Source organism: Lithobates pipiens, unplaced genomic scaffold, assembly GCF_037356315.1.
Source record: "Lithobates pipiens isolate NorthernLeopardFrog02 unplaced genomic scaffold, aLitPip1_a1.2 Scaffold_1, whole genome shotgun sequence".
Classification (NCBI taxonomy): Eukaryota; Metazoa; Chordata; class Amphibia; order Anura; family Ranidae; genus Lithobates; species Lithobates pipiens.
Window position 1 is genome coordinate 131,364,783 of NW_027507685.1, and position 27,885 is coordinate 131,392,667.

The window sequence follows — 27,885 nt, forward strand, 5'->3', positions numbered from 1 at the left end:
TTCTTATAATCTTTTATCCTGAAAACAGACTGTTGGCCAATTTTATTGGAAGCCAAAAAACTCCTATTATTGAGAAGAAAATGCTAACATAACATAGTCAGGGGAAACCATTATGAATGACAGGCCCAAGGTAATTGTGAGACAATATAGTCTTTCTCTGTCCGTCTTCTTACTTTCACTCGCTGCCGTCTTCCCCCTATATATTGATCAGTGCTCTCTTCCCACTGGTCTCTGTTTGATGGCTAGACCTTGGTGTGCAACCGTTACATCTCACAAACCTGGAACCAGCTATCCGATCTTAATGGCCTTTCTTACATTGTTTTCTTTTATTTCAGGGCCTGATTACTCTCAGATTTTATCCACTCTACATAATGCCTTGGCCCAGAAGAATGTGGAGCAGGTAGGTCATTTTCTGGCTCTAAGTATTAAATATAACCCAAACTAAAAGAAAAGTTTGGTCTGAAGTTCTACTTCACTCACTTTATAGTAACCCCAAATTCACTGCAAGGACCCTCTGGTACCCCAACAACCTCTTTAGAGCTCTGGAAGCCCCTAATTATGATACCTGTAATATGCAAAATTCAACTTCTTACAAGCAAAATGAGGCTTGCCAGTCCCACTGTACTTTCTTAAGTGGGAATGAGCTGCCATTTCCTTCAAGGATCAATCTGGAGCTGCAGAAGGGGACAGGCCAGAAATTGACATTTTGGTAGATTTAGTGGCTCCTGGGACTGTAAAGAAACCGCATGGCCACCGGAGGGTCTCTGCATACAGGCTGCTACTTCATAGCCAGAGAAGGGTGAGGATCTATAGATCTGGTAAATAAAGAGGCAAAGCTGTCATATTGGGTCCCTCTGACCGTCTGAGTCCAAGATAGCTGCACCTTCTAGTCTGTGTTAAATCAAAACTGTAAGGATGCAAAAGTAGGAAGGGTTAATGCTGACCTGTGAAGACTTTCACCGAGTTTTACTAATCAAAGATGAGAATAAAGGCACAAATGATCAAGGCAGTTCACGGGTTTTTATTCTGACTGGTTTAAAAAAAAAAAAAAAAAGACTGAAAATTTTGAAAAAAAAAAAAAGTTTTTCTTAGTTTCTGTCAATTCATTTTGTAAATTTTGCCCCTTCACTAATGTGCGCTGATGAGTCTGCACTGATGGACACTGATAGGCTGCACTGATGAGGTGGCGCTTATGGGCACTGATTAGGTGGTACTGATGAGGCACTTATATGCGGCACTGATGTACTCTTTACCCAGATTGGGGTCGTGCCATGTTCTAGGAACACGGAGCAGCCACGATCGCCATGCTGTGCTCTGTCCGAGAACGCTGTGCTGTGCGCTGTCCCAGAACGAGAGCTCCACCACTCCGCTGTCACAGTGGGCGGCAAGTGGTTAAAGCTTATATTTTTGTAATGTTCTTTTTTTTCAATCGACTAATTTTAATTTAATTATAACTGTAATGTTGTAATCTCCCCCACTGTAATATCCACATCTCCCTCACTGTAATATCCACATCTCCCTCACTGTAATATCCACGTCTTCTCCACCACTGTAATATCCACGTCTTCTCCACCACTGTAATATCCACATCATCTCCCCCACTGTAATATCCACGTCATCTCCCCCACTGTAATATCCCCGTCATCTCCCCCACTGTAATATCCCCGTCATCTCCCCCACTGTAATATCCCCGTCATCTCCCCCACTGTAATATGCAGATCCAGGATCAGATGAGGCAGGCAGTGATGATAACATCAGCATGCCGCTCACCTAGGCCACCGCCGGGTGTACCGAGATGGCCGCGGCTCCGGAGCTAGGCCCGAAGCCGCGGCCTTTCCTATGGGCTCAATCCACAGATCGGCACACCACGTGATCCGTGGATTGAGAGGCGAGAGCCAGATGTGGCCATAAAAAGAGCCACATCTGGCTCACGGGCCATAGGTTCCCGACCCCTGGTATAGAGGCTGGACTTCTTGCATTGTATGTATGAGGAACATTGTTTAAAAAAAAACTTTGCAATTAGCCATGATACCTTCTCCGGAGAAACATTAAAGGTAAGAAAAAAAATAAATAGACATGCTGTGTGAATGGGAACACATAACCTACAGTGGATATAAAAAGTCTACACACCCCTGTTTAAAATGTCAGGTTTTTATGATGTAAATAATTTCAAAAAGTTTTTCACCTTTTTAATGTGACCTATAAACTGTACAATTTAGTTGAACAACAAACTGAAATCTTTCAGGTGCATAGAAGTAAAACTAAAAAACTAAAATAATATGGTTGCATAAGTGTGCACACCCTTAAACTAATAATTTGTTGAAGCACTTTTGACTTTATTACAACACTCAGTCTTTTTGGGTATGAGTCTATCAGCATGGCACATCTCTTCTTTGCAAAAACACTCCAAATCTGTCAGATTGCGAGGGCATTTTCTGTGCACAGACCTCTTCAGATCACCCCACAGATTTTCAATCGGGTCTGGGCCATTCCAAAACTTTAATCTTCATCTGGTGAAGCCATTCCTTTGTTGATTTGGATGTATGCTCTGGGTTGTTGTCATGCTGAAAGCTGAAGTTCCTCTTAATGTTCCGCTTTCTAGCAGAAGCCTTAGGCCGCGTACACACGCGGGGACTGTTCGCCCAACTTTGTTCGTCAAACAGTTTGAGCGGACAGTCCGCTCAAAATTAGCATGGACGGACTTGGCCACACACGACGAACGAACAGTCCGCTGAAACTTGCGCGATGACGTGAACGGCACGTACGACGGGACTAGAAATACGACGTCCTATACACTGCAATGCAACCTTCGGCGTGTAAATCCTTTCTGAGCATGCGCGGAACTTAGTTTGGTGAACAAGCCTACACACGGGCGGACTGTCCGCTCAAACCAAGTTTCAGCGGACAGTTTTACGGAATTTCCGAAAAACTTTGTTCGTCAGACTGTCCGCTGAAACTGTCCGCTGAAGCCCACACACGAGCGGACTGTCCGCTGAAACACTGTTCAGCGGACAAAGTTGAGCGAACAGTCCCCGCGTGTGTACGCGGCCTTAAGGTTTTGTGCCAATATTGACTGGTATATGAAACTGTTCATAATTACCTCTACCTTGACTAAGTCCCCTGTTCCAGCTGAAGAAAAACAGTTCCAAAGCATGATGCTGTCACCACCATGCTTCACTGTTGTGCCATACTTTCTCCACTTGATGATGACTGTCTTCACTGTGTCCCATGGTATATCTAATGCCTTGGAAATTCTTTTGTACTCTTCTCCTGACTGATAACTTTTAACAGTGAGATCCCTCTGATGCTTTGGAAGCTCTCAGCTGACCATGGCTTTTGCTAGTGTATGCAACTATGAAAATGTCTGGAAAGACCTACTAGAATAGCTGAGCTTTATTTGGGGTTAATCGGAGGCACTTTAAAAGATGGCAGGTATGTACTGACTCCTATTTAAATGAGTTTTGAATGTGATTGCTTAATTCTGAGTTACATCCACAGTTATAAGATGGTGTGCACACGTATGCAACCACATTATTTTTTTTATTTTACCCCCCCCCCCCCCCCCCCCCCACCACCTAAAAGTTTACAGTTGGTTTTCAATTGAGTTGTACAGTTTGTAGGTAACATTAACCGCTTCAGCCCCGGGAGATTTTACCCCCTTCTTGACCAGAGCACTTTTTGCGATATGGCACTGCTTCGCTTTAGCTGACAATTGCACCCAAACAAAATTTACGTCCTTTTCTTCTCACAAATAGAGCTTTCTTATGGTGGTATTTGATCGCCTGCAGTTTTTATTTTTTGCGCTATAAAAAAAAAGCGTAAATTTTGAAAAAAACACATAATTTTTTACTTTTTGCTATAATAACCACTTGCCGCCCGCCCTATAGGCAAATGACGGTTGCAAAGTGGTTTCAAAATCCTGACTGGGCATCATATGACGTCCTCAGGATTTTGAGCCGCTGCGTGCCCCCGGGGGCGCACATCGCAGCGATCGTTATTGCGGTGTGTTAGTCTGACACCCCGCAACTACGATCTCGGTAAAGAGAGATCGATTATCAGCACAGCCCCCCCCCCCCCGAGGATGCCTACTCTGGACCACCAGGGACACCACCAGACCACCAGGGATGCCAGTCAGTGCCCACAATGGATGCCAATCAATGCCCACAATGGGCATCACTGATTGGCATGCATTATTGTTTGGCACTGATTGGCATCCATCAGTACAAAGCAATACAATACAATGCCGCTTATCAGTGCCCATCTGTGCTGCCTATCCATGCCCATCTGTGCTGCCTATCCATGCCCATTCATGCCACCTATCCATGCCGCCTATGCATGCCAATCCGTGCCAGCTATCAGTGCCAATTTGTGCCACCTATCAGTGTGCATACGTGTTGCCTATCAGTGCCACATATCAGTGCCCCTCAATGCCACCTCATCAGTGCCACTTCATTGGTGCCACCTCATCAGTGCCCCTCAATGCCACCTCATCAGTGCCACTTCATTGGTGCCACCCCATCAGTGCTGCCTTATCAGTGCCCGTCAGTGCAGCCCCATCAGTGAAGGAGAAAACATACTTATTTACAAAGTTTTGAAACTGAAACAAAAAAAAATGTTTTTTTTCAAAATTTTCTGTCTTTTTTTATTTGTTTAGCAAAAAATGAAAACTGAGGTGATCAAATACCACCAAAAGAAAGCTCTATTTGTGGGAAAAAATTATAAAAATTTCATTTGGGTACAGTGTAGCATGACCGCGCAATTGTCATTCAAAGTGCAACAGTGCTGAAAGCTCAAAATTGGTCTGGGCAGGAAGGTGTTTAAGTGCCCGGTATTTAGGTGGATAAATATCCCCCAAAAATATATATAAAAAAATATATTTTTTCTCAGTTTAGACCGATATGTATTCTACATATTTTTGGTAAAAAAAATCACAATAAGCGTATATTGATTGGTTTGAGCAAAAGTTATAGCATCCACAAAATAGTGGATAGTTTTATGGCATTTTTATTATTATTTTTTTACTAGTAATGGGGGTGATCTGCAACTTTTTATTGGGACTGCGACATTATGGCAGACACGTTGGACAATTTTGACATGTTTTTAGGACCATTAGCATTTATACAGCGATCAGTGCTATAAATAAATGCATTGATTACTGTAAAAATGTCGCTGCCAGGGAAGGGGTTAACACTAGGGGGCAATCAAGTGGTTAATTGTGTTTCCTAGTGTGTGTTCTAACTTAAGGGGGGATGGGACTGTGTAGGGGAAGAGATAGATCGCTGTTCATACTTTGTATGAACAGACGATCTGTCACTTCTACCCTCAGAGAACCGTAAACTGTGTGCCCCGAGCGATCGCCGGAGCCCAGTGGTGATCGCGACCACTGGGCACTGGTATCGGCTCCGTGGGCGAGAAGGGGTCGCTTGCGTGCCCCTAGTGGACAAAAAGGAACCAACGTAACATGACGGCGATTTGCGCAGCCAAGCCATGTTGCCGCAGTATAACTGTTGCGGCTGGTCGGCAAGCGGTTAAAGGTGGAAAAAGTTCTGAAATAATTTCTTTGTCTAATTTTTTTCCAGCACAGAAAACTGATATTATAACAGGGGTGTGTAGACTTTTTATATCCATTGTACCTGTACATACTGTGCGGTTAATTTTAGGATGTGATAAGTGCACTTCATCCTGTTTACATTCACCCAAAACTGAAATGGTTGAAGGAGACATTAAACTGCTGTTTAAAGGAACATGACACAATGGGAATATAGGAGTGGATTTTTTTGACTTATTTGTAAAGGTACAAGGTCTAGGGCCCTTTATTTTTGGTTCAATACTGATTTAGGATAAGCTTGTGCATATCAAGTGTCCCAACAATTCATGGGTAATATGCTGGCCTCAGGTTAGCGACTTGCCAAGATAAGAGGATACATGATGGCAGGCACTGTGTACTTAAATCATTAAAAAAAAGATGGTGGTCTGCACCTTCAAAAATTTTTTTTAGCAATATCTGTTTCCCATATTTGTGCCCTAAGAAGTTTCCTGTAAATGCTCCATGACATGTTTAAAGAGTAACTCCAGCAAAACTGTTGTCATAACTACCTCCCTCTTTATTGACCATCAGCTTAAACAGTAGCCATGCCCACTGCAAGCCTGAATTAAACTTTCAGCTGGTGTGTGGTAACTGTAAAAAGAGACTTCAGGTAACTGCTCCAGCTAAATTAAAATGTACTTTAAAATCATGCCATATATATTTGCTCTGAGCTGTACTTTAATTTTGTCATATATTATATTTTATATATTTTGCATATTTGCTTTTAAGTAGCATATTTCTGCTCTGCTAGGCACGTAAGAATATGCAAGATTTCCTGGCTACTATAGATGACCCGCAGACCGCTCTCCTCGACTTGTTGGAAAGTTGTAACATCACAAAGGGAAAAGGGAATTCTCTGGCTAATGTAATTGCTAATGAAACTCAGAAATGGTTGTTGGAGCATCCCGAATGCCAGCTGGTGAGAACTAAATGCCAACCTCTCCAAAAAAAAAAAAATTTTTTATTTCTGTATCGAGCTGCATGTCTGCAGTTATTCCCTAATGGTCCTGTATGCTCTTTTCTCTTTCCCAGTCTGGGTTTAGGTTGAGAATGGTTCAGGCTCGCGTTTTCCACCTGGTCACTGAAGGGCAGCTGCTAGATTACCTCATCTCCATTTATCGCCTGCAAGAAGCTGACCGCTCTTTTCTTCTGGGTCCTGTCACACACCTTCACCAAATGGGCAAATATAAAGAGGTAAGAGTGCAAAACTGCCTTGCTGGGCTTGTCTGTTTGAGTCCGTTCTCTGAGTTTTTGCATGCCATACATAATAATGGTGCTTAAAGTGAGCCTTGCTCTAAAATTTTAAAAACCTTCTAGGGAAGGGGCGTGGGCATTGATGTATATATCTTAGGTGAGAGCGATATCACCATCCTTTGGTGATATCCCAAGCAGTAACCCAAATCTGGAGTTTCCTGGGATGTTAAGGTCACCCTCTGCAATACTGAAGCCAGAGGTAGGGTAAGGGTAATTATAATAAAGGTAAATATAATAACTACATTTCTCCCTACCAATGGGGTGGGCAAGCAAACCTGGCATAAAAAGGCAGATCTGGCATAGAGTGCAAGGCCTACTTTAAGGCCTCATGCACATAAGGGTCTTCTAATTCTTTTTGTCATGCAGGAGAAAGTCAACTGCAAAAACGCTCTTAAGCCATGTTTTTTTTTCAAGTGCTTTTAGGCGTGTCAATCACTTTGCCATTTTTTCATTTCAATGGCCAGAATATTAGTTTATTCTGGCCATTGAAGTTAAAAAAAAAAAAAAAAAAAAAAAAAAAATAACGTTTACACGTGTTTAGGCATTTATTTTTTATTTTTTGTTAATGCTCAAAAGTTCCTCCCCTGAATGCACAAGTGATGTTTTTTCTGCTGCTAAGCTTTTGTGAACACTAAGGGCCAGTTCACACCACATGCAGTCCAGTGCATTTTTTTTGTATCAAAAACGCATAGAAAGTAGGTTATATGGTTTTTAATGGCATAGTTCACCTTTAGTGCTTGCAGTTCCAGAAAAAAAAAAGAAAATTTTCCTGCACTGGACTGTACTGGAACAAGCATCAAAAACTCATGCGAACGCACCTAAACGCACCAAAAACACACTGGAACACCCATGTTTTTATTTAAGGTTAAGGGGAAAAAAAAGGGGGGAAAGATGCACTGGACTGCATCCAAAACACACCAAAAACGCACTGGAATGCATCAAAAACGTGCATTCAAAAAAGCATCTGGTGCGCATCCGGACTGTGCTTCTATGGTGTGAACTGGCCATTACAGTATCTCACAAAAGTGAGTACACCTCTCACATTTTTGTAAATATATGTTAGCATCTCTTTTCATGTGACAACAATGAAGAAATGTCACTTTGCTACAATGTAAAGTAGTGAGTGTACAGCTTGTATAACAGTGTAAATTTCCTGTCCCCTCAAAATAATGCAAAACACAGCATTAAAGTCTAAACCGCTGGCAACAAACGTGAGTACACCCCTAATTGAAAATGTCCAAATTGGTCCCAATTAGCCATTTTCCCTCCCGGTGCCATGTGACTCATTAGTGTTACAAGGTCTCAGGTGTGAATGAGGAGCAGGTGTGTTAAATTTTGGTTTTATCACTCTCTTACTGGTCACTGGAAGTTCAACATGGCACCTCATGGCAAAGAACTCTCTGAGAATCGGTAAAATGAATTGTTGCTCTACACAAAGATGGCCTAGGCTATAAGAAGATTGCCAAGACCCAGAAACTGAGCTGCAGCATGGTGGCCAAGACCAGACAGCGGTTTAACAGGACAGGTTCCACTCAGAACAGGCCTCGCCATGGTCGACCAAAGAAGTTGAGTGCACGTGCTCCGCATCATATCCAGAGGTTGTCTTTGGTAAATAGACGTATGGGTGCTGCCAGCATTGCTGCCAGAGGCTGAACGGGTGGAGGGTCAGCCTGTCATTGCTCAGACCATAGGCCGCACACTGCATCAAATTGGTCTGCATGGCTGTTGTCCCAGAAGGAACTGTTCTAAAGAAAGCCCGCAAACAATTTGCTGAACACAAGCAGACTAAAAACATGGATTACTGGAACCATGTCCTGTGGTCTGATGAGACCAAGATAAACTTATTTGGTTCAGATGGTGTCAAGCGTGTGTGGCAGTAACCAGGTGAGGAGTACAAAGACAAGTGTGTTTTGCCTACAATCAAGCATGGTGGTGGGAGTGTCATGGTCTGGGTCTGCATGAGTCCTGCCTGCACTGTGGAGCTACAGTTCATTGAGGGAACCATGAATGCCAACATGTGCTGTGATATACTGAAGCCGAACATGATCCCCTCCTTTTGGAGACTGGGCCACAGGGCAGTATTCCAACATGACGATCACTGCTTTGCTAAACCAGACCTAAACCCTCTGTGGCATCCTCAAACAGAAGGTGGAGGAGCGCAAGGTCTCTAACATCCACCAGCTCTGTGACGTCGTCATGGATTAGTGGAAGAGGACCCCAGTGGCAACCTGTAAAGTTCTGGTGAACTCCATGCTCATGAAGGTTAAGGCATTGCTGGAAAATAATGGTGGACACACAAAATATTGACACTTTGGACCCTCAGGGGTGTACTCACTTTTGTTGCCAGTGGTTTAGACATTAATGGCTGTGTGTTGAGTTATTTTGAGGGGGCAGCAAATGTACACTGTTATACAAGCTGTACACTCACTACTTTATATTGTAGCAAAGTGTCATTTCTTCAGTGTTGTCACATAGAAAAGATATAATAAATATTTACAAAAATGTGAGGGGTGTACTCACTTTCGTGAGATATTGTAGGTTAACAAAGGGGGGGGCAGAGAAAAAGAGAAAAAAAAAAGCTCAAATGCCTTTTAAAAGCAGTGTTTTTGAGCTCAAGTGTGCATGAGGCCTAAAGTGTATGTAAAGCCAATTTTTTTTTTTGTGTTGTGTTCACTAGGTCATTGTTTAGTATGCAGCGGTTTTCAATCTCATGATTTGTCTAATTGCAGGATTAAAAGATAAATGATGTAGGGACCAAACAATTGCTCAAGACAGTGGATATGACACTCCAGGAAGTGTCGATTCAATGTGCTTTTATTTGAGCTGAGCTGATGTTTAGTAGCTATAATGTAGACTGACAAAATAGGAGATGGTGAATAGAGGTGATATGCCAAGGGGACTTTTAATGAGTCACACCTCAAACATATCAATAAAATGTAAGCAAAATTATTTATTGACATATATTTAGTATTTAATATGTACTTTTTGAATACCAATTTATGTTTTATGTGTTGCTTTTAAATGTATGTCAATATATTTTTTCTTCCATTTTCTATATATGTTTGTTGTATCTATAATAGACTGACTTTTTTTTTTTTTTTTTTTAGACCATTCAAAACGTAGTGACAGGGCCTCTTTAAAATACATAGAAAAAATATTTATGGAAAATGATGCCGCCAGAACAAAAATTTGTCCTAAAGAATTATCATACTTCTACGTTATGACACAATTTAACCCCATTTCACATCGCTGTGACTTGTCGTGTGATTTGACAGTTTAAAATTGCATGACAAGTCGTGCCCCATTGCTGGCAATGAAATGGTTCATATCGTCATTTATGAAAAAGACTTGCACTACTGTTTACTGACTTCTATGGCTGCAACTAACGATTATTTTTATAATCGATTAGTTGGCCTATTATTGTTTCGATTAATCGGTTAATAACCTTAAAAAGGAAAGTGTGGTGTATAATCTAGCTACTATGTCACGCTTAAAAAAAAAAAAGGCACTTTATTCTTAAATGTCTCTATGCAGTGGTAAATCTAAATAACCAACTATATGGTTAGGGAGCAAAATATCGAATCCACATATACTATTAGAGGAGAGATATACTGTATATACTATTAGAGGGTGAATCTGGTAAAAATCATCAGACTCCGAGATCATTTTTTTTTTTATTAAAAACAAAGTCTTCCCTCAAAAAAAATATAATTTTAAGAACGTTCGTTCTATTTTCTAATCGTTAGTGGGTCAAATTGACCGTCATTTTCAACCACAGCGACGGGAAAATTTGGAAATCGAAAACTGCTTGGTTAAAGAAATTTTCAGACAGTGTATGTGGTTTTCATTCAGAAATGACATTCATTTTAAAAACAATGTTAAAAACAAGTGAGAATTTCAAACATCCTTTCATTCAGCGACTGTACAAAGATTTTTCATCTGAATATTCTCGTCTAAAAATGCATCCGTGTGGCCAGCATAAGGCTCGGTACACACCTATGCAGTTTGCGTTTGATCTGTTTCTGCAGTGCGTTTTGATTTTTGCACATGTGATTTTGCTGCGATTTGCATTTTTTTGTGGCCAGTTTGTTGTTGGGCAGAATATAAAACACAAATTGCTGCAAAAACGCATTACATGCTTCTCTGCAGCTTCTCTATTAAAGTATATTGAACCAAAAAAGCACCATTTGACTGAATGTGTCCCATAGGAAATCATGTAAATGAACTGTAGTACGTTTCTGCAAAAAAACACATAGATGTGAACCAGGTCTAAGACTTTTAGTAACATAATTGGGTTAAAAAAACTAAAACTAGCCCTTTATAGTACAAAAAAAAAGCAGATAATCACTATTGTAAGGGGTTCGTTTTTTTTACTGTAGAACTGTGAAAGTAATATTTACAGTAGCGATTATTTGCTCTTTTTGTACTAGGGCTCACTTTTTTTTTTTTTTCTTTAAACCCCATTATGTTACTGGCCAATTAATCGATTATGAAATTAATCGATTACTATTTTCATAATCTATTAGTTGTCGATTAATCGATTAGTTGTTTCAGCCCTACCGACTTTGGTTAAATGAAGTCGCAAGCGCGATTTCAAAGCCGCAGCGGTGTGAACAGAGGCTTATTGTCTGAAATGTAACTCTATCACTCTTGCCTAGGCCTGGTTTACACTGATGCGGTGCAGGATTTGCATTTCTGTGCGGTTTCCGCACCGCATCAAAATTACACCCCATTCATGGGAACCGCTGCAGGTGTGTATGTTAACGACATCCTGAAATCGATTTGCAAAACGCAGTGCGATTTTCAGAATCAGATTGCATGGGTGCGAACACAGTTGAACTATATTACCGCTATCTTTATTATGTACCTAGCCTTTCTGCAGGGGTCTACTACAACAGTGGTCATCAACCCTGTCCTCAGGGCCCACTAACAGGCCAGGTTTTAAGTTTTACCTTGGGGAGACGCAGACTAGAATACTGCAATCGCTGAGCAGCAAATTAGATCACCTGTGATGTATTTCAGTTATCTTGCAAACGTGACCTGTTGGTGGGCCCTGGGGACAGGGTTGATGACCACTGCACTACAAGGACCACCTGGCAACACAAAATGGGACCTGGAATGGGTGATGGTGCGGTTTTATTTCACCTTACTGTAAGCCATGATATGACCAGGTATACGTTTGAAGAAACTTCCATCATATCCCCTAAAATGGCTCCCTGGATATTCAAGATGGCTTCAGTGATGCCTATGTCCTCTTTTCCCCTGGCTTCTCCTTTCTTGTGATTATTAGCAGACAATGGTGGAATTCAGAGCACAGCAGAGGCTCATGTAGTGTTGAGCTATTCTCTGAAGACCCCCTGAATGGAGCAGGCGGTGCCTGAGAATAATAAGGGGTAGGCAGAAGGCTGGCTAGTGTTTCATGGCTGTCTCATGTTACACTTCAGCCTTTTCAAAGAGTGACTGTGGCAGGCTGAATGAGACTTTGCTGCACTCCAAAAGGCAGAGAGGAGAGGACAAAGGTGCCTCTTGTCACAGGCAGGCCCCTCCCGCTGAGAACAGCCATTGTCACACAAACAGAGGCCCAGTCTGGCAGTCCGTGCATGCTTCACTGCTTTCTGATAGTGCAGCAAATGCATTCAGCCTCTTGTCAGCTTGGATTAGCGAAGGGTCCTGAGAATGAATGGCCTGGGATGTATTTAAGGTCTCAGGGTGGCCTCTGTCTGTGTAGACTAAGCATGGTATGCTGCGGTGTGTTCTTGAAGGGCCGGTGCTACCTGTGGATGTCACTTGAGTAAATCGCCATAACTGGGTGCCACTTCTACACAGGCAAGATAAAATTCAGCTGGGTCTAAAGAATGAAAGAAAATCTGTCACGGGGGCAAAATGCCTGTATCGAAAACCTCAGTTTGTGGCTGCCGTGCTCTGACTCCATACTGTTAATGTTGTATATTTGTTGAACAGGAAATCCTATGACACTGGCACTCCATGTGGAGCTTTCCACACCAGAAATTAATGAAAAAATATGGGATTTATATAGCGCCAACAGTTTGCGCAGCGCTTTACAACATGAGGGCAGATGGTACAGTTACAATACAATTGAATACAGGAGGAATCGGAGAGCTCATTAGAGCTTACAATCTAGGAAAAATGTTCCTTACTCCTGAAACTGAAACCCCCTGATGGCCTTCCTATGTTTATCAGCATTCAAAGTAGGGTTGCCACCTCATCCCTTTAAAACCAAGCACATATTAATTACACAGGTTTTGTGGCTGATTATCCACTTCCCTACCGCGCATAATGATATCACGGCGGCAGGAACCCCCTTGTCCCTCCGGGCCACCGATATACGATGTCTTTTACTGTCTGAGCTACTAGGGGGTGCGCATGCGCACGCTGCGTCACTAGGCACCCGATGCACGTGGCCGAGATGTCTGTCGGGCACCCGCGATTGCACGTGAACACAGCAGGACCGTGGATCTGTGTGTTTATTATCAGAGGAGAGGAGACCGATGGTGTGTTCCCAGTACAGAGGAACACCGATCGGTCTCCTCCCCTTGTGAGTCCCCTCCTTCTACAGTTAGAATCACTCCCTAGGATACACATTTAACCTCTTCCTCACCCCCTAGTGTTAACTCATTCCCTGCCAGTCAGATTTACACAGTAATCTGTGCATTTTTAATCGCACTGATCGCTGTATAAATGCCAATGGTCCCAAAAATGTGTCAAAATTGTCCAAAGTGTCCAATATTGCAGTCACGATAATAAAAATAAATACATTTGGTGGAACAATTGGTGCCTTATCTGAATTAAATTCGCCTCAGAACCTCTGTAATTTATACGTGTTCGGGTTTAAAGGGACGAGGGAGCAATCCCAATTCAAATGCATATTTAATTATGCCTATAAAAATATATAGTGGTTTTATATGTATTCTTTTTGTTCTACTTGGTACAAAAAAAAACACTTTAAAAGGAGTTCTAGGCTCTTTTTCTTTTTCCAGGCTATACTTAATTGCTCTGCTGAAAGAGCCCTTGGGGTTGATTTACTAAAGCTGGAGAGTACAAAATCTGGTGCAGCTGTGCATGGCAGCCACAATCCGCTTCTAACTTCGGCTTGTTCAATTAACCACTTGCCTACCGTGCACTTTTACCCCCTTCCTGCCCAGGCCCATTTTTAATCTTTCTGCACTGTCGCACTTTGAACGACAATTGCGCGATCATGCAACACTGTACCTAAACAACATTTTTATACAAATAGAGCTTTCTTTAGGTAGGTGGCACTAATGGGCACTGGTAGGTGGCACTGATAAATGACACTGTTAGCACTGGTGGGCACTGATTGGCAGCACTGTTGGGACTGCAATGATAATCAGTACCCCATTTATCAGTGTGCATGTCTAAAAGAAGAGTGTTCTCTTCTTTTAGAGAAGCCTATTATCGGCTCTCTTCTCTTCTCCTCATACTGTCAGCATGAGGAAAGGAGTGCCAGTAACTGGCTTCTGTTTACATTCGTGATCAGCTATGATTGGACACAGCTGATTGCATGGTAAAGAGCTGCTGATTGGCTCTTTACCTCAATCTGTGATCAGCAGTGTCCTCTGGACACTGCGATCGCAGAGCACGCCACCTGCGGGCGCGATCACGGCACGCCGTCATATGATGGTATCCCAGAACTACCCGGCAGCTAGTGGTTAAAGTGGTGTTGCCACCAAAAAATTAAAAGCTGCTTAAAATTCGTAAAAAAAATAAAAAAAAAATAATTGGCAAAAAAAAATGTTTTTACTCACCTCTAAATACCGGTTGCTAGGGGGTCCCTCGTAATCTGCCTTCTTCATTGCCCGGGCTGGTGACATCACTTCCCCTCGCGCCGCACATTCACCTGGGACCTGTCACGTGTCCCAGGTGACTGTACGGCGTATCACGGCGCCCTGCGCCGCTTGCGCATGCGCAGTGGGTGCCCACAGTATGCATGATGGCGCCGCGAGCGGAGCGGGGAACGAGGGGGGGCTTCGTTCCCCTGCATCGCTGGACCCTGGGGCAGGTAAGTGTCCAATTATTAAAAGCCAGCAGCTGCAGTATTTGTAGCTGCTGACTTTAAATTTTTTTTTTTTTTAGGGGGTACCCCACTTTAAGCTTTGATAAATAATTCTGGAAGCTGGTTGGTTTCCATAGCGAGCTGCACCAGATTTTGCACTCTTCATTTTTAGTAAATCAACCTCTTTTGCCGCGTACACAAGGTTGAATTTTCTGACAGACGATGGGAGCGATGGGAGCTTTTTGTCGGAAATTCTGACCATGTGTAGGCTCCATCGGACATTTTCTATCGGAATTTCTGACGCACAAAATTTGGGATCTGGATCTCAAATTTTCCGACAACAAAATCCATTGTTGGAAATTCCGATCGTGTGTACACAATTCTGAAGCACAAAGTTCTGCACATGCTCGGAATCAAGCAGAACTGGCTATTGAACTTCAATTTTCTCGGCTCGACGTACGTTACCGCGTTCTTGACGTTCGGAATTTCCAACAGCATTGTATGACCGTGTGTATGCAAGACAAGTTTGAGCCAACATCCGTCAGAAATCATCCCATGTATTTTGTTGTCGGAATGTCCGATCGTGTGTACATGGCATAAGTGTCTACAAGGCTTGATAGCTCAAACTAAAATATGCACACACTAGACACAATTCTGAATGTGGAATTTCCCCCTGATGTGCACAACTAGCTCAATAAAACATTTCACAGAGTGAGAGAAAGTCTAAAAGCAAACAGCTTCTGTTCTGCTCTCTTTAGTAAACCCTTAATGCACTGGGAATCCTTTTGTTGTGGATACATTCTGTATAAAAAAATGTATGTAAAGAACAGAAATAAAATATAAAACATAAAGGTGTAACCTTAAAAACATATAGGGCAGGTTCACACAGGCTGGTTCACGCAGGTGGCTGAATTCCAATCCCTTTTTTGCAGTTTCTGCTGAACAGACGATCGAACGATAAACGCTTGTTGAGCAGGTCGCGGGGAAAGTTTATAAGTGTATTCTGACACCTGAGGAATCCCTGTTGTCAGATCAGCACAGCAGGGAGGATTCCTCCATCCTCCTCGTTTGTGTGAATGGCAGAACCATCCCCCCCCAATCAGCCCTTTGGCCGATCGGCAAATAAAACAACCCATCTACTGTATGTCCAGCTTCAGCCATTAGTGTAGAAGCTCTATTGGGTTTGATGTAAAATTGTCTTCAATACTGTGCTGTGAAATATATTTACAGTAGAAAAAACTGTTATTACTGAAAAAAAAAAAAAAAATACATAGTGTTTTTCACTTCCTTTGCAGGCGGCCATTTTAAGTACCAAACTGAACCTGCAGCCAGATCTGGACCTGGAACAAGTGAGTGGATAACGTTATATTCTAGTTATGGCCTATATAATATCTGGGTCTGTAATTGCATGACTGAAAGTGATGCTAAAGGTATTATATATATTTTTTTGTAATAAGAAACATGTTATACTTACGTGCTCTGTGAAATGATTTTGCACAGAGCAGCCCCGATCCTCCGCTTCTCAGATCCCTTGTCGTGGCTCCTGGCTGCTCCCCCCTCTCTGAGTGCTCCCATAGCAAGTGGCACTCGTGCATGTTTACTCCTGAGCCTCGTGTGTGTCCATAAGAGACACAGAGCAGGGCTTGGCCCTGCCCCCCACTCCGCTTTGTCTTTACTGACTGTGATTTGACAGCAGCGGGAGCCAAAGAGAGAGAGCTGAGAGAGCAGCTGCTCTTGTGCCCATCACTGGATTAAGATTGGGCTGAAGTTTTTTTTACCTTGAGCCTTTAGAATCACATTAACTACTTTGCACAAATCGCCGTTATTGTACGTCAGTATTTTGACGCTAAATACCGTTGTTATGGCAGCAGCTAGCTGCCATAATCCCCGGTTTTTCAAACAACGGTGAGCAGTGATCTTTCAGGTAAAAGTGAAGTTGTCTCCATGGCGGATTCACCGAAGATCACTTTTATCGGGGGCGGGAGTTCCAGTCATCTACTCCACTTTCTGGAGCCATCGGTAGCTACGGCTGTTACAATCTCGGTGTGCATTGGTTGGAGAGGTGCCTCAGCCTTGTGCTACCTGTTTAAACTCTGCGCGGGAGCTGTGATGTGCACTGTTGCTATGCTCCCTCCCGTCCGCCTCTTGATCCTCTTGGGCTCTGTAGCCACTGAGCATTGACGTCATAGGTATGCACCGGACGTATGGTGACACCGTCTTACATGCTGTGTACTATCCATCTCCACGTACTGTGGGCGGGATTGTGGTGGAGTTGGTGGCTGGCGAATCCCCGCCCGCAAGTTGGCGTCCCCGCCGCACTCGTGTCTGTGACATAGGGGCGTGTCTGTGGCGCCGTCCGTTGTATGGGCGGCCACCTTGGTTGGGTCTAGGTTTCTCTGAGCTTTCCTGCAGAACAGCTTCACACTCACGGCTGGATTGTATTTTTCCCCTCCTCTGGTAATTCCAATATAGGTACATTTCATTATTCAATTGCCACTATCCAATTCACCTTATCGGGTGTCTGGGAGATGATTTTCCACCATGGTCCTCCACCCTCGTCTGGCCACCATTTTCCGCCCTTCACCCTGCACTCACCACTTTCCCTAGCTAGTCCATTATTATTCCACTATTATCCTAGTCACATAGCTTTAACATTGTTTCACACCTTGATATAACCAGACTTCATCTTTTCTCACATTTCCCCCGGATCCACCTAGGCTGTTGCTTATGAAGGGTGCCGTCTTCAGACATAAATTCAAATTCAATATATTCTGTCGGCTCCTGACACTGACATCTTTGGGTGGCCCATGGCATTAACATCTTGCTTTCCAGTGATCATATATTTATTTATTTTTGTTTATTTATATCACATATGTCTGCTCCTGAAGAGTGGTTATAAGCTGCGAAACGCATCGAGCTATTAGACACTGTGTCCCTCATCTACACACCCATCATGATATGTGTTCATAATTTTTACTTTGACGGGGTTCCAAGACTTGATTATGCAGATATTATTCTCTTAACTTGTATATCCAACCTTGAATTTTGGTGGACCCTTTAATATTAATATGAATATTCTTGTTTGTAAACATGTGATTACTAGTCCTTACCTAAATTTGAAATTGGCATCATGTTATGGATGCAATTTTTTATGCATATGTGACTTAATGTATTTAAACATGTTTTTTATGTTTTATTAAACATTCAAATTTTCCACCATGATATTAAATTTTGTCATCATGAACTTCATTTAAAGTCCCACCCCTTAGTATTTTTGCTTTCTCCTGCCGCAATTGTGTTTTCGTTGTCAGAGTGACAGGGATGGAGGCACATGGCTTTAACCAGTCATGGCCTCATTTAAAGTCCCAAATTTCCCCTCCCCCAATTTTTATTTTGAATACATTGTATAGATATTCTTCCAGGCTTTTGTTGCTGTCTGTAACAAAATCTGTTTTCTTTAAGGGGTTGTAAACCCTCGCCATTTTTCACCTTAATGCATTAAGGTGAAAAACCTCCTTTGCTGCAGCAGCGCCCCCGGGCCCCCTCCCTCTTTTTTTTACCTGAGCCCCATAATTCCTACGACGAGAATAAGCACACCAGCTCCGGCTGGTGTCTCTTGTCCTGATTGGATAGATTGATAGCACCGCAGTCATTGGCTCTTGCTGCTGTCAATCAAATCCAATAACTTGGACTCAGGAGCAGGAGATGGTAGCACGCCTGCACAGGTATCCACGAAGGAGAGCGCTTCTCTGATGGGTCACTCGAGAAAAGGAGGAGCCAGGAGTGTGACGGAGGGACCCCAGAAGAGGAGTATCGGGGTCACTCTGTGCAAAACCAACTGCACAGCCGAGGTAAAGATGACATGTTTGTTTTTTATTTGTTTTTTAAAACCGAACCTTTACAACCACTTTACATCTTTGATGTTTGCCTGATATGCCTGCTTATGGTTGATGTGGGAAATGATAGGTCTGTGTGCGCTGTATAAACCTCTGTACAAACCTCTGTCCTGATGATCTTCAGTATAGATTCTTTAGATTGGTTTACTTTTTCTAGGCATATGCCCAGTGCTGAGGTTACCTCCTCACTTTCACTATAGAAAGGCTTTGCACAAAAAATAGATTTTGGCATAGAGGTCATACTGCACATGTATCCTTCGCCAGATGTCCGTGGCTTGCTGTAACATGGCTGAAATGAACAGATCTTTGTTTGAAAAGAATGAAAGAGACACCTACCTATCTTTGTATCTAGCTCCAGAACCCCAGCCCCAAATGATTTAATTCTTATTTAAGGTGTATAACAATACTGGCGTTCTTTGCTTTCCACAAGATATGTGCTTGCGCAGATGTTTTCCATCAAGTACACTAAATGCACAAAAATGTACACAGATGCGTATCAACTCATGGTTTTGTATGCAATTGAATAGAGAAGCTATGAATAATTTCCTGCTTTTAACCTTTTCTCCTGAAATATTCCAATAAACAGAAACGCAGCACATGATCAAATCAGATTAAAGTGGAATGCAACTAAAAAGAGCAGGGGTTTAGAGTGATTTTCATTCACTTCCTGTCATGTCACTGAGACAGGAAGTGAGGGGCATTCTCTCCAATGGGGAGTCAGGGGTTAGAATTCTTTTGTTTAATGTATAGCTGGGATGTGCCCTGTAATGGTCTTTGGTCTCTTTTATTCTACAGATGTGTACCCCCCTGCTGCTAATGGAGAGATTTAATCTTGTGGAGGCATATGTTGCTGGGAACCCCGAGCTGCAAACTAAACTGCTCCAGATGTTGGACCGATGGAGCTTATCCAGATTTAACCCCAGGAAACTTAGCAGGTAGGCATGACTTAGATTTTTAGATTTTGTTAGATATCCAAATTAAGCAAATTCTTCTTTTTCAGACTCCATGCCACTCCCCCTCCACTCTTTTTACTTCCAACACAAGACTTCTGAAGCCAAGACCTATCTTGAATATTATAGTTGCACAAAGTCACAACATTTTTTACCTTAATGCATTCTCTGCATTATGGTAAAATGCTTCCCTCTGTTTCCCTCATCCATCCCTAAACACTTAGCTAATGAGTCTCACGATCCAGCGCTGTTCCAGCTGCATCTCTTCTCCCTTCACTTCCTGCTCTCACAGGAGACACAGGAAGCAGCAGGAGCTTTTGGAACTGCCCTACTAAAACTCACTAAGATTTACTAACTGCTAAAATCAATGGCTACTACTCCACACTCTTACTACTAGACCTCTCTGCAGCCTTTGATACTGTTGACCATTCTCTCCTTCTCAATAAACTCCACTCCTGGCCTCCGAGGTTCTGCTCTTTCCTGGTTCTCCTTCTACCTATCAAAGTGCTGCTTTAGTGTTACCTATAATTCTGTCTCCTCCTCTCCACTTCCTCTTTCTGTAGAGGTCCCCCAAGGCTTGGTCACTTGATAACCTTTCAAGGTTTCCAATACCATCTCTACGCCGATGACACCCAATTCTCTCTACTCACCTCACTCGGTCTCCTCTGGCATTACTAACTGACATGTCAGCATGGATGTTGCACCACTTCCTTAAACGAAATCTCTCTAAAACCGAGCTGATAATATTACAACTCCCCCCACCAATGCCCCCCTCCATGATTATTCCATCAAGATCAATAATACAACTATCAGCCTCTCCCCTCGCGCCAGGGTACTAGGTGTAATCCTAGACTCTGACCTGTCCTTTTTGCCCCAAATCCAATCGCTTCACCTCCGTAACATCTCTAAAATTTGCTCCTTATTAACACATAGTTACACTGCGGCAGGTTGGCATGGCTGTGCAAATCGGCCTAGGTATACGTCGGCTCTTTAAGATACTATTGCAGGCGTGCACGCTTTCAGCGTGTCCCTGGAGCCATTGCACATGCCTAGCAGGCGCGATGTCCGCCGAGCACCCGCAATTTCTCGTGATAGAACGAGAACAGGAATGGGTGTGTGTTAACATACAAATCCCAGTTCTGTCAGGGGAGAGGAGACTGATCATGTTTTCCTACTAAGTAGGAACAACCATTTGTCTCCTCTAGTCACTCCCATCCCCCCACAGTTAGAACACACAGTGAGGGAACACATTTAACCTCTCGATTGTTCCCTAGTGTTAACCCCTTTCCTGCCAGTGACATTTATACAGTAATCGGTGGCTATTTTTATCTCTGATCACTGTATAAATGTCAGTGGTCCCAAAAGTGTTCGATCTGTCCGCCACAATGTCACAGTCCTGATAAAAATCGCAGATCGCCGCCATTACTAGTAAAAAAAACGAATAATAAAAATTACATAAATCTATCACCTATTTTGTAGACGCTATAACTTCTGCGTAAATCAATCAATATACGCTAATTGTGATTTTTTTATTTTTTTTTACCAAAAACATGTAGAAGAATACATATTTGTCTAAACTGATTCAGAACTTTGTTTTGTTTTTTGTGGATATATATTATAGCAAAAAGTACATAATAATGTTTTTTTCCCAAAATGTATGCTTTTTTTTCTTGTTTATAGCACAAAGCATGAGTCATCAAATACCACCAAAACAAAGCTCTATTTGTGGGGAAAAAAAGGACATTCATTTGGTTTGGGTACAGTGTCGCACGACCGCGCAATTGTCAGTTAAATTGACGCAAGTGCCGTATCGCAAAAAATGGCTTGGTCAGGAAGGGGCCAAATCTTTGTGGGGCTGAAGTGAGTGACTTGTATAGCGCTACCTGTGCGAACTGAGTCACCTCAGGGCGCTTTCTTGCCACCAGAGTCCATCTGCAGCTTGGTGTGGTCCTTTACCCCGTAAGGTCCTGACACGCAGTGATTAACTAATAAAACCACCAAGCTCCTCATTCACTCACCTTGACTATTGCAACTCCCTCCTCATAGGCCTACTTTTCAATAAGCTATCTCCTCTTCAGTCTATCGTGAATGCTGCTGCTTCTGCCAGACTCCTTTTACCTTCTTGGAATGCTATACTGAACTGCGCAGGGATTGTTCATCTTTTCAGTGCAATAAAATATTTTTCATCTACCTACCAGTTTAGATGTACTTTATATGACTTATGATTTTACCCATGGAGTGCTGCTTTTTGTGTTTTAGCAAACTCTGTTGCCATCCAGTTAGGATTTACATCTACTTTAAATTATATGTAAAAACCCTCACCTTGTAAAATAACCCATTCAGTCTAAAACAGAAATGAAAGGCAAAACACTTGTGTATAGATATAAAAAAATAAAAAAAAAACGTTTTTTTTCCCTTTTTTTAAAATTTTTGTATAAGTGATCACATACTCTCTGTTTTCAGCTACCTAAGGAGCTGGGGAGGAAAAACAGCAGCACACTGATCCCCCCAGTGAATGGCTGTGCCTGAGGGGGGGGGGGTAGTAGTGTCAGGACAAGTCTGATCATTGGAGGAGAGCATCCTGAGTTCTCACCACAGCCAGAAAACTGACCACACTGTGCTCTCATGCCTATTGTGGGCAGTTTTTAATGGGAACTGACGGGAACACCAGGTGTTTCGCACAAAGGAAGCAGCAAATAGAACAGGATCCATTTTTCACACAAATACATGGTACAGCAGACACACCAGGAATGTTGGGTTTACATATTCTTTAACCTCTCCTCTAACTGATAACGCTAAAGCCGCTGAACCTCTAAGCCTAACACCAGTTACCACTTGTTCTACATACTTTGCGCAGGCTCTGCCAGAAGCTTCTGTGTGCCCACGGCACGCAGCACTGAGATCACAGTGTCACAACAGCCCTCAGCTTTATGGAGCAGACTATCCAACTGCAAGCCTAATTTCAGCTTTTAGCTGATGTGCAGTAAATGGCAGATTTTAGGTAATTTAACTAAATTTTGAAAGAATATATATTGACCTAAAGAATGTGATAATGCATTTGCTTGAAGTTTCTGTTTAATAATGGTAATCATGTTTTATAATCACCTTGCAGAGAATACAAGGGTCTTCCACTTGTGAAAACAGACAAACTTAACCCCAAGACCATCACTAAGTTGGCGTTTCGGCTGCTTGACCTCTATAAACTGGATCCTGGTGAGTGGGGGTTTCCTGGATGATGTGACAGTTGCCATTAGTGAACCGCTCTTTTTTCTATGCACATTCCATCTTCAAGAAGGAAAAAAAAAAAACAGTATGCAAAACAAAGAAGCCCATAACAGCCAATCCTAATAATCTTGCACGGATGTAATGAGCAGGACCCTCTGATTCCTCCTGTATTGAATTTTATTAAAACTGCACTGTTAGTCCTAGTGTTGTAAAGCACTGCGCAAACTGTTGGCGCTATACAAGTCCTGTGTAATAATAATTACAATGTAAAATCAATGAGGTTTATCAGCCTTGATGTTTTGTGCAGATTACAAGTGTCACTAGTATGCATCTTGTTTCATCTCACATAAAAATATTCCTGGTATGTGCGAAAAGGTGCTGTGCCTATCCTAAAGGTAGAAAATGCTGCTTCTGGGATTTCCAGTGCTGCTTATCTAGCCTAAAGCCTTAACGCTTGGTCACATGATCTCTGCTTAAGGGGGCAGTCCTCACTGGCTGAACCTTTCCTCCAGCAGCAATCGTGATAAAAAAAAACTAGCTTTTTGTTTTGTGCAACAGGCACTGGAGAGAGCATGGAGCATCGCTTTTCCCTGTAAAGTTATTTCTGCTTCTTGATTACTCTCTGTATTTGTAATAAACGCAAAACCTTATTACAGAATTATGACAATTAATGAATCACAAGTCTGCTGCTATAAAGCAGCTCTGTTAAGTTTATTTTTTTTTAAAGCCATCTGCAAAAAAGAAGTTAAAGGAGAAGTTTAAGTTGGAACATGTAACGTGTTCCCACTGCTGCAGCCACTGCCCGATTTACCCCCCCCTCCATGACATAAGTGCAGGGAGAAGATTCTCATGCTAGCTGTCAGTTTTTGAGATCAGCGTGTCTTTCACTGCTGTGTCTTTCTTACACAGAAATCTTTTCCCAGAGTTCACCTTTAGGCCGGGTTCACACCGCTGCGATGCGGGAATGCCGCGAATCCGCGGCGTTTTCCCGCATCGCATTACTCCCGCCGGCAGTTCACACTGCCCTATGCGGATGGCTGGGAGTGTCAATGATATGTTAATGACACCCCCAGATCCGTCCGCATATCGCAGTGCGATCTGCCGACTCGCACAGGAATCGGATCGCATGGTGTGAACCCCCATGCGATCCGATTCTGTTGCGGACCAAAAAAAGGGTCCCGTGCGAGTTTGCTGCGGGAGCGATGCGAATTCAGCCATACTATCTGTATGGCTGAACTCGCATCGCTACGGAGATCGGATGTGATTTGAGGTGCGAATCACATCCGGATCTCCCCCCGCAGCAGTGTGAACCCAGCCTTAATGAAGGACTGTTGTTAAAATGTTAAAAAAAAATTGATTCCAAAGCCGTAAAACCAAAAAAATTTAATATAACGGGTAAAATAAGTATTGAACACATCACCATTTTTCTAGGTAAATAGATTTTTAAAGGTGCTATGGACATAAAATGTTCCTCACATGTCGGTAACAACTCCATACATACACAGAAACCAAAACAAATAAGTTCAGAAATTAAGTTGTGTAATAAAATAGAATGACACAGGAAAAAAGTATTGCTTACATGAAGAAAGTGAGGTGCAAAAAGGCATGACACCAGCTAAAATCTATCAGCAATTGTCTGTGCAAATTAGTATCGGCTGATTCAGTCTCAACTGATGGCCTATAAAAAGGTGTCTCGTTACCAAGGTGTCACACAAGAAACATCTCATGATGGGTAACATCTAAAGGCTCTCTCAAGACCTCTGCAAACGTATTGTTGCAAACCACACTGATGGCATTGGTTACAGAAGGATTTCTAAACTTCTGAATGTTCCAGTGAGCACTGTTGGGGCCATAATCCGGAAGTGAAAAGAACATAATTTCACCATAAACCGGCTATGACCAGGTGATCCTCGCAAGATTTCTGACGGAAGAGTGAAAAGAATTATCAGAAGCGCTGTCCAAGAGCCAAGGACCACTTGTGGAGAGCTTCAGAAAGACCTGCAATTAGCAGGTACAATTGTTTCAAAGAAAACAAGAAGTAATGCACTCAATCGCCATGGCCTATATGCACACTCATGGGTGTGCTCACAGGGTGTACTGGGTGTGCCTGAGCACACCCTAATCAACTCATGCACATTAGCATTAGCATTTTGTGTGCCAGTGGGAGGATAGGAAAGATCTCCCTCTTACCAGCTCTGCCATACGAAAAGTGCTTATGCACTTCTTTCACTGTGCTGGTAGAGAGATCAGTGTGCCAGGGTCATATATACGTAGACACACACACATACACACGTGTTTTTGAGCTTTAGGGTGCACATCCTAATGCAATAGCTTGCGCACATCTATGTGAACGCTCACCACGCAAGACTCCATTACTGAAGAAAAAGCATGTTGAAGCTTGTTTAAAGTTTGCTGCACAACATTTAGACAAGCCTATGAAATACGGGGAGAATATAGTCTGGTCAGATGAGACCAACATTGAACTCTTTGGATGCCATAATGCACACCATGTTTGGAGGTTAAATGGCACTGCACATCACCACAAAACCTCCATACCAACAGTGAAGTTTGAAGGTGGGAACATCATGGTATTGGGGCTGTTTTTCAGCATACCGTACTGGCAAACTTCATATCATTGAAGGAAAGAAAGTTGAATGGAAAAATGTACCAAGACATTCTTGATAAAAATCTGTTGCCATCTACCAGAATGATGAAGGTGAAACAATCATCCGGAGTCAGATGCATAGAAAACTAAAACATTACAATGAAAAATATATTAGGATATAAGGCCCTCTGTGTGGGTAAGGAGTAAGCAAACAGAAAACACCTGTCTCCAGATTACTCACGGAAAACCGCAGATGGATCACCACTCTCAGAAAGGGTTAAGTCGGCAAGCTGGGTCACAAAGAGGTTGAGGCAGAGAACATCCCCCAAGAAGATCATCTTCAAACCCAAGGAAAAGATGGCAGCCAAGGATACCGGAACCCACCGCCACGTGGGAGTGGGAAGACATATTGCAAAGCGCACTCAGTTCATAAAAAAAGTGGGGTGAGAGGAGTGTGGATGATTATGTGTGGAAAGTGAGGGTAGTGTTTCATCCATGGGTATACACCAGGGAATAGGTGTGTATGAAATGTGAATTGCATGTTGTGCACTTAACCCACTAAAAAGAATGGACCAGATATGAGTGAAATTTGGATAGGGCACATCTAGAAAATCAAAAAGTCAGTTTATATGTACCAAAAAGTGTATTGAAAAAACGAAACTAAAAAGTGGAGAAACAAAAAGGTCAATTGGGCAGACTGGTGTGCGAGTATATAATATGTGTCAGAAATAATGAAGTGATTACCTGTCTGGTGAAGGTGGGGCGCATGAAAGGTCACTACCCAATTTCGGCATCACATCCGGCCGCCACCAGAGCAATGCATGCGACTAGTCTCTCCATACAGGAGGCGTCTTGAAACTGTCCATACACAACAATGGATTTTGTATGAAGTATTAAATACATTTTGGTTCATGTGTTCAATACTTTTTCCCTGTGTCATTCCATTTTATTACATATAACTTAATTTTTTACTTATTTGTTTTGGTGTCTTTGTATGTATAGATTGCATGGGTTGTTACCTTGTTAACGACATGTGGTGAAGATGTCCGTATTGCCTTAAGAAATATATTTACCTACAAAAACTGTGACGTGTTCAATATTTTAACTGCTGTATATTGCAGCTTACCAATCATTAGATGTGGTGGCTGCATTCGTTTTCTTTTATTTTTTTTACTTTTTTCCCCTCTGTTATCACCTGGTGACCTGGCCAGTAACCTACCTCCTGTATTACAGTGCCCCCACTCTGGATGAAGGAGCACAGGGGGCACCCTTGGACAGCATCATTGTCAGGGGAGGGGAGTGTTAGATGTACTAGCAGAATTGGATACACTAACCAAATTAAAACAAACTCAGACAATATGTTATAAGTAGTTGCAGCAAACAGTTTTTTTTCCTTTTGGGATAAAGGTTTTAGATAAATAAAACCTGATCATTGTAAGCACCCCTGTCAGTGGTAAATAATTTGTCTCATCCCTGTAACTGCAACGTGTGTAAGAGAGTTTGTTCTTTTGAAAAACAGACTTACTGGCTTGGTCACCAGGTGAAAATAAGGGAAAGAGTGCCTAAAAGAAAACTAATGTAACCACCACTTTAGAATTAAGAATTGGTAAGCTGCAATATAATAACTGTTTGCTTTTGGGTTTAATGCTGCTTTACCTCCCTAGGGAACATAAAGCACCTTGCCCTGTTCTTATGGGTGGTCCCATTGTCACCAAAATTTCTTTATACTGGCTGTAGCTCCATCCCTTTAAAGCTCCAATTCTGGGCTCTGAAGGGAGATGCAGTAAGCACAAATCCACCCACCCCCTCTCTAAGCTGATCGATCTCTCACTATTATGAATAGACAATCAGCACTGCTTGTTCATTCATAACAGTGATAGATCTCTCAGCACTGCGGCTCTGTGTGTCTACCAATGGCTGACTTTTCACATAAACGTTTGATGAATTATGCAGCGCTATAGGTATTCACCTTTTCAATGGAAGATTAGCAATGTTGTGACCAATTCAGTGTATAACGCAGCCCGACAGTGCTGATCGTTCATTCAGAACACTGAAAGATCATACAGCACTGAAGTATTGTATAATCCATCAGCTGGGCTGCGTATGTGTAAAAGCAGCCACTGATAGACACACAGCACTACAGACTGTGTGATTGATATTTTTTTTATGTGTTACTTTTTAAAAAAGGCCCCTGCTGCCAGAGATCAGAGCTGTCAATCTCAAATCTGTCTCCTTTCCAGCAGAGTTGTTAGACTGGAGAAGAGGCTGGATAATCGTGGCATGGGTACCTGTCTGCCCATAGATCGTTCAAAATTTGGCCATTTCATTTGGGACCT

General features: G+C 42.4%; 1 protein-coding gene across 4 annotated transcripts in view; it reads left to right on the plus strand.

Moving 5' to 3' along the window:
* EXD3 (exonuclease 3'-5' domain containing 3) overlaps window positions 1-27,885 on the plus strand; it is a 517,417-nt gene that overhangs the window by 166,614 nt on the left and 322,918 nt on the right. For all 4 annotated transcript variants that reach the window (XM_077476832.1, XM_077476824.1, XM_077476841.1 and 1 more), the window contains 6 exons: window positions 336-400; window positions 6,339-6,506; window positions 6,620-6,781; window positions 16,169-16,222; window positions 19,565-19,704; window positions 22,832-22,932. In XM_077476832.1, the coding sequence (XP_077332958.1) occupies window positions 336-400; window positions 6,339-6,506; window positions 6,620-6,781; window positions 16,169-16,222; window positions 19,565-19,704; window positions 22,832-22,932 (690 nt within the window). The remainder of the gene's footprint in view (window positions 1-335; window positions 401-6,338; window positions 6,507-6,619; window positions 6,782-16,168; window positions 16,223-19,564; window positions 19,705-22,831; window positions 22,933-27,885) is intronic.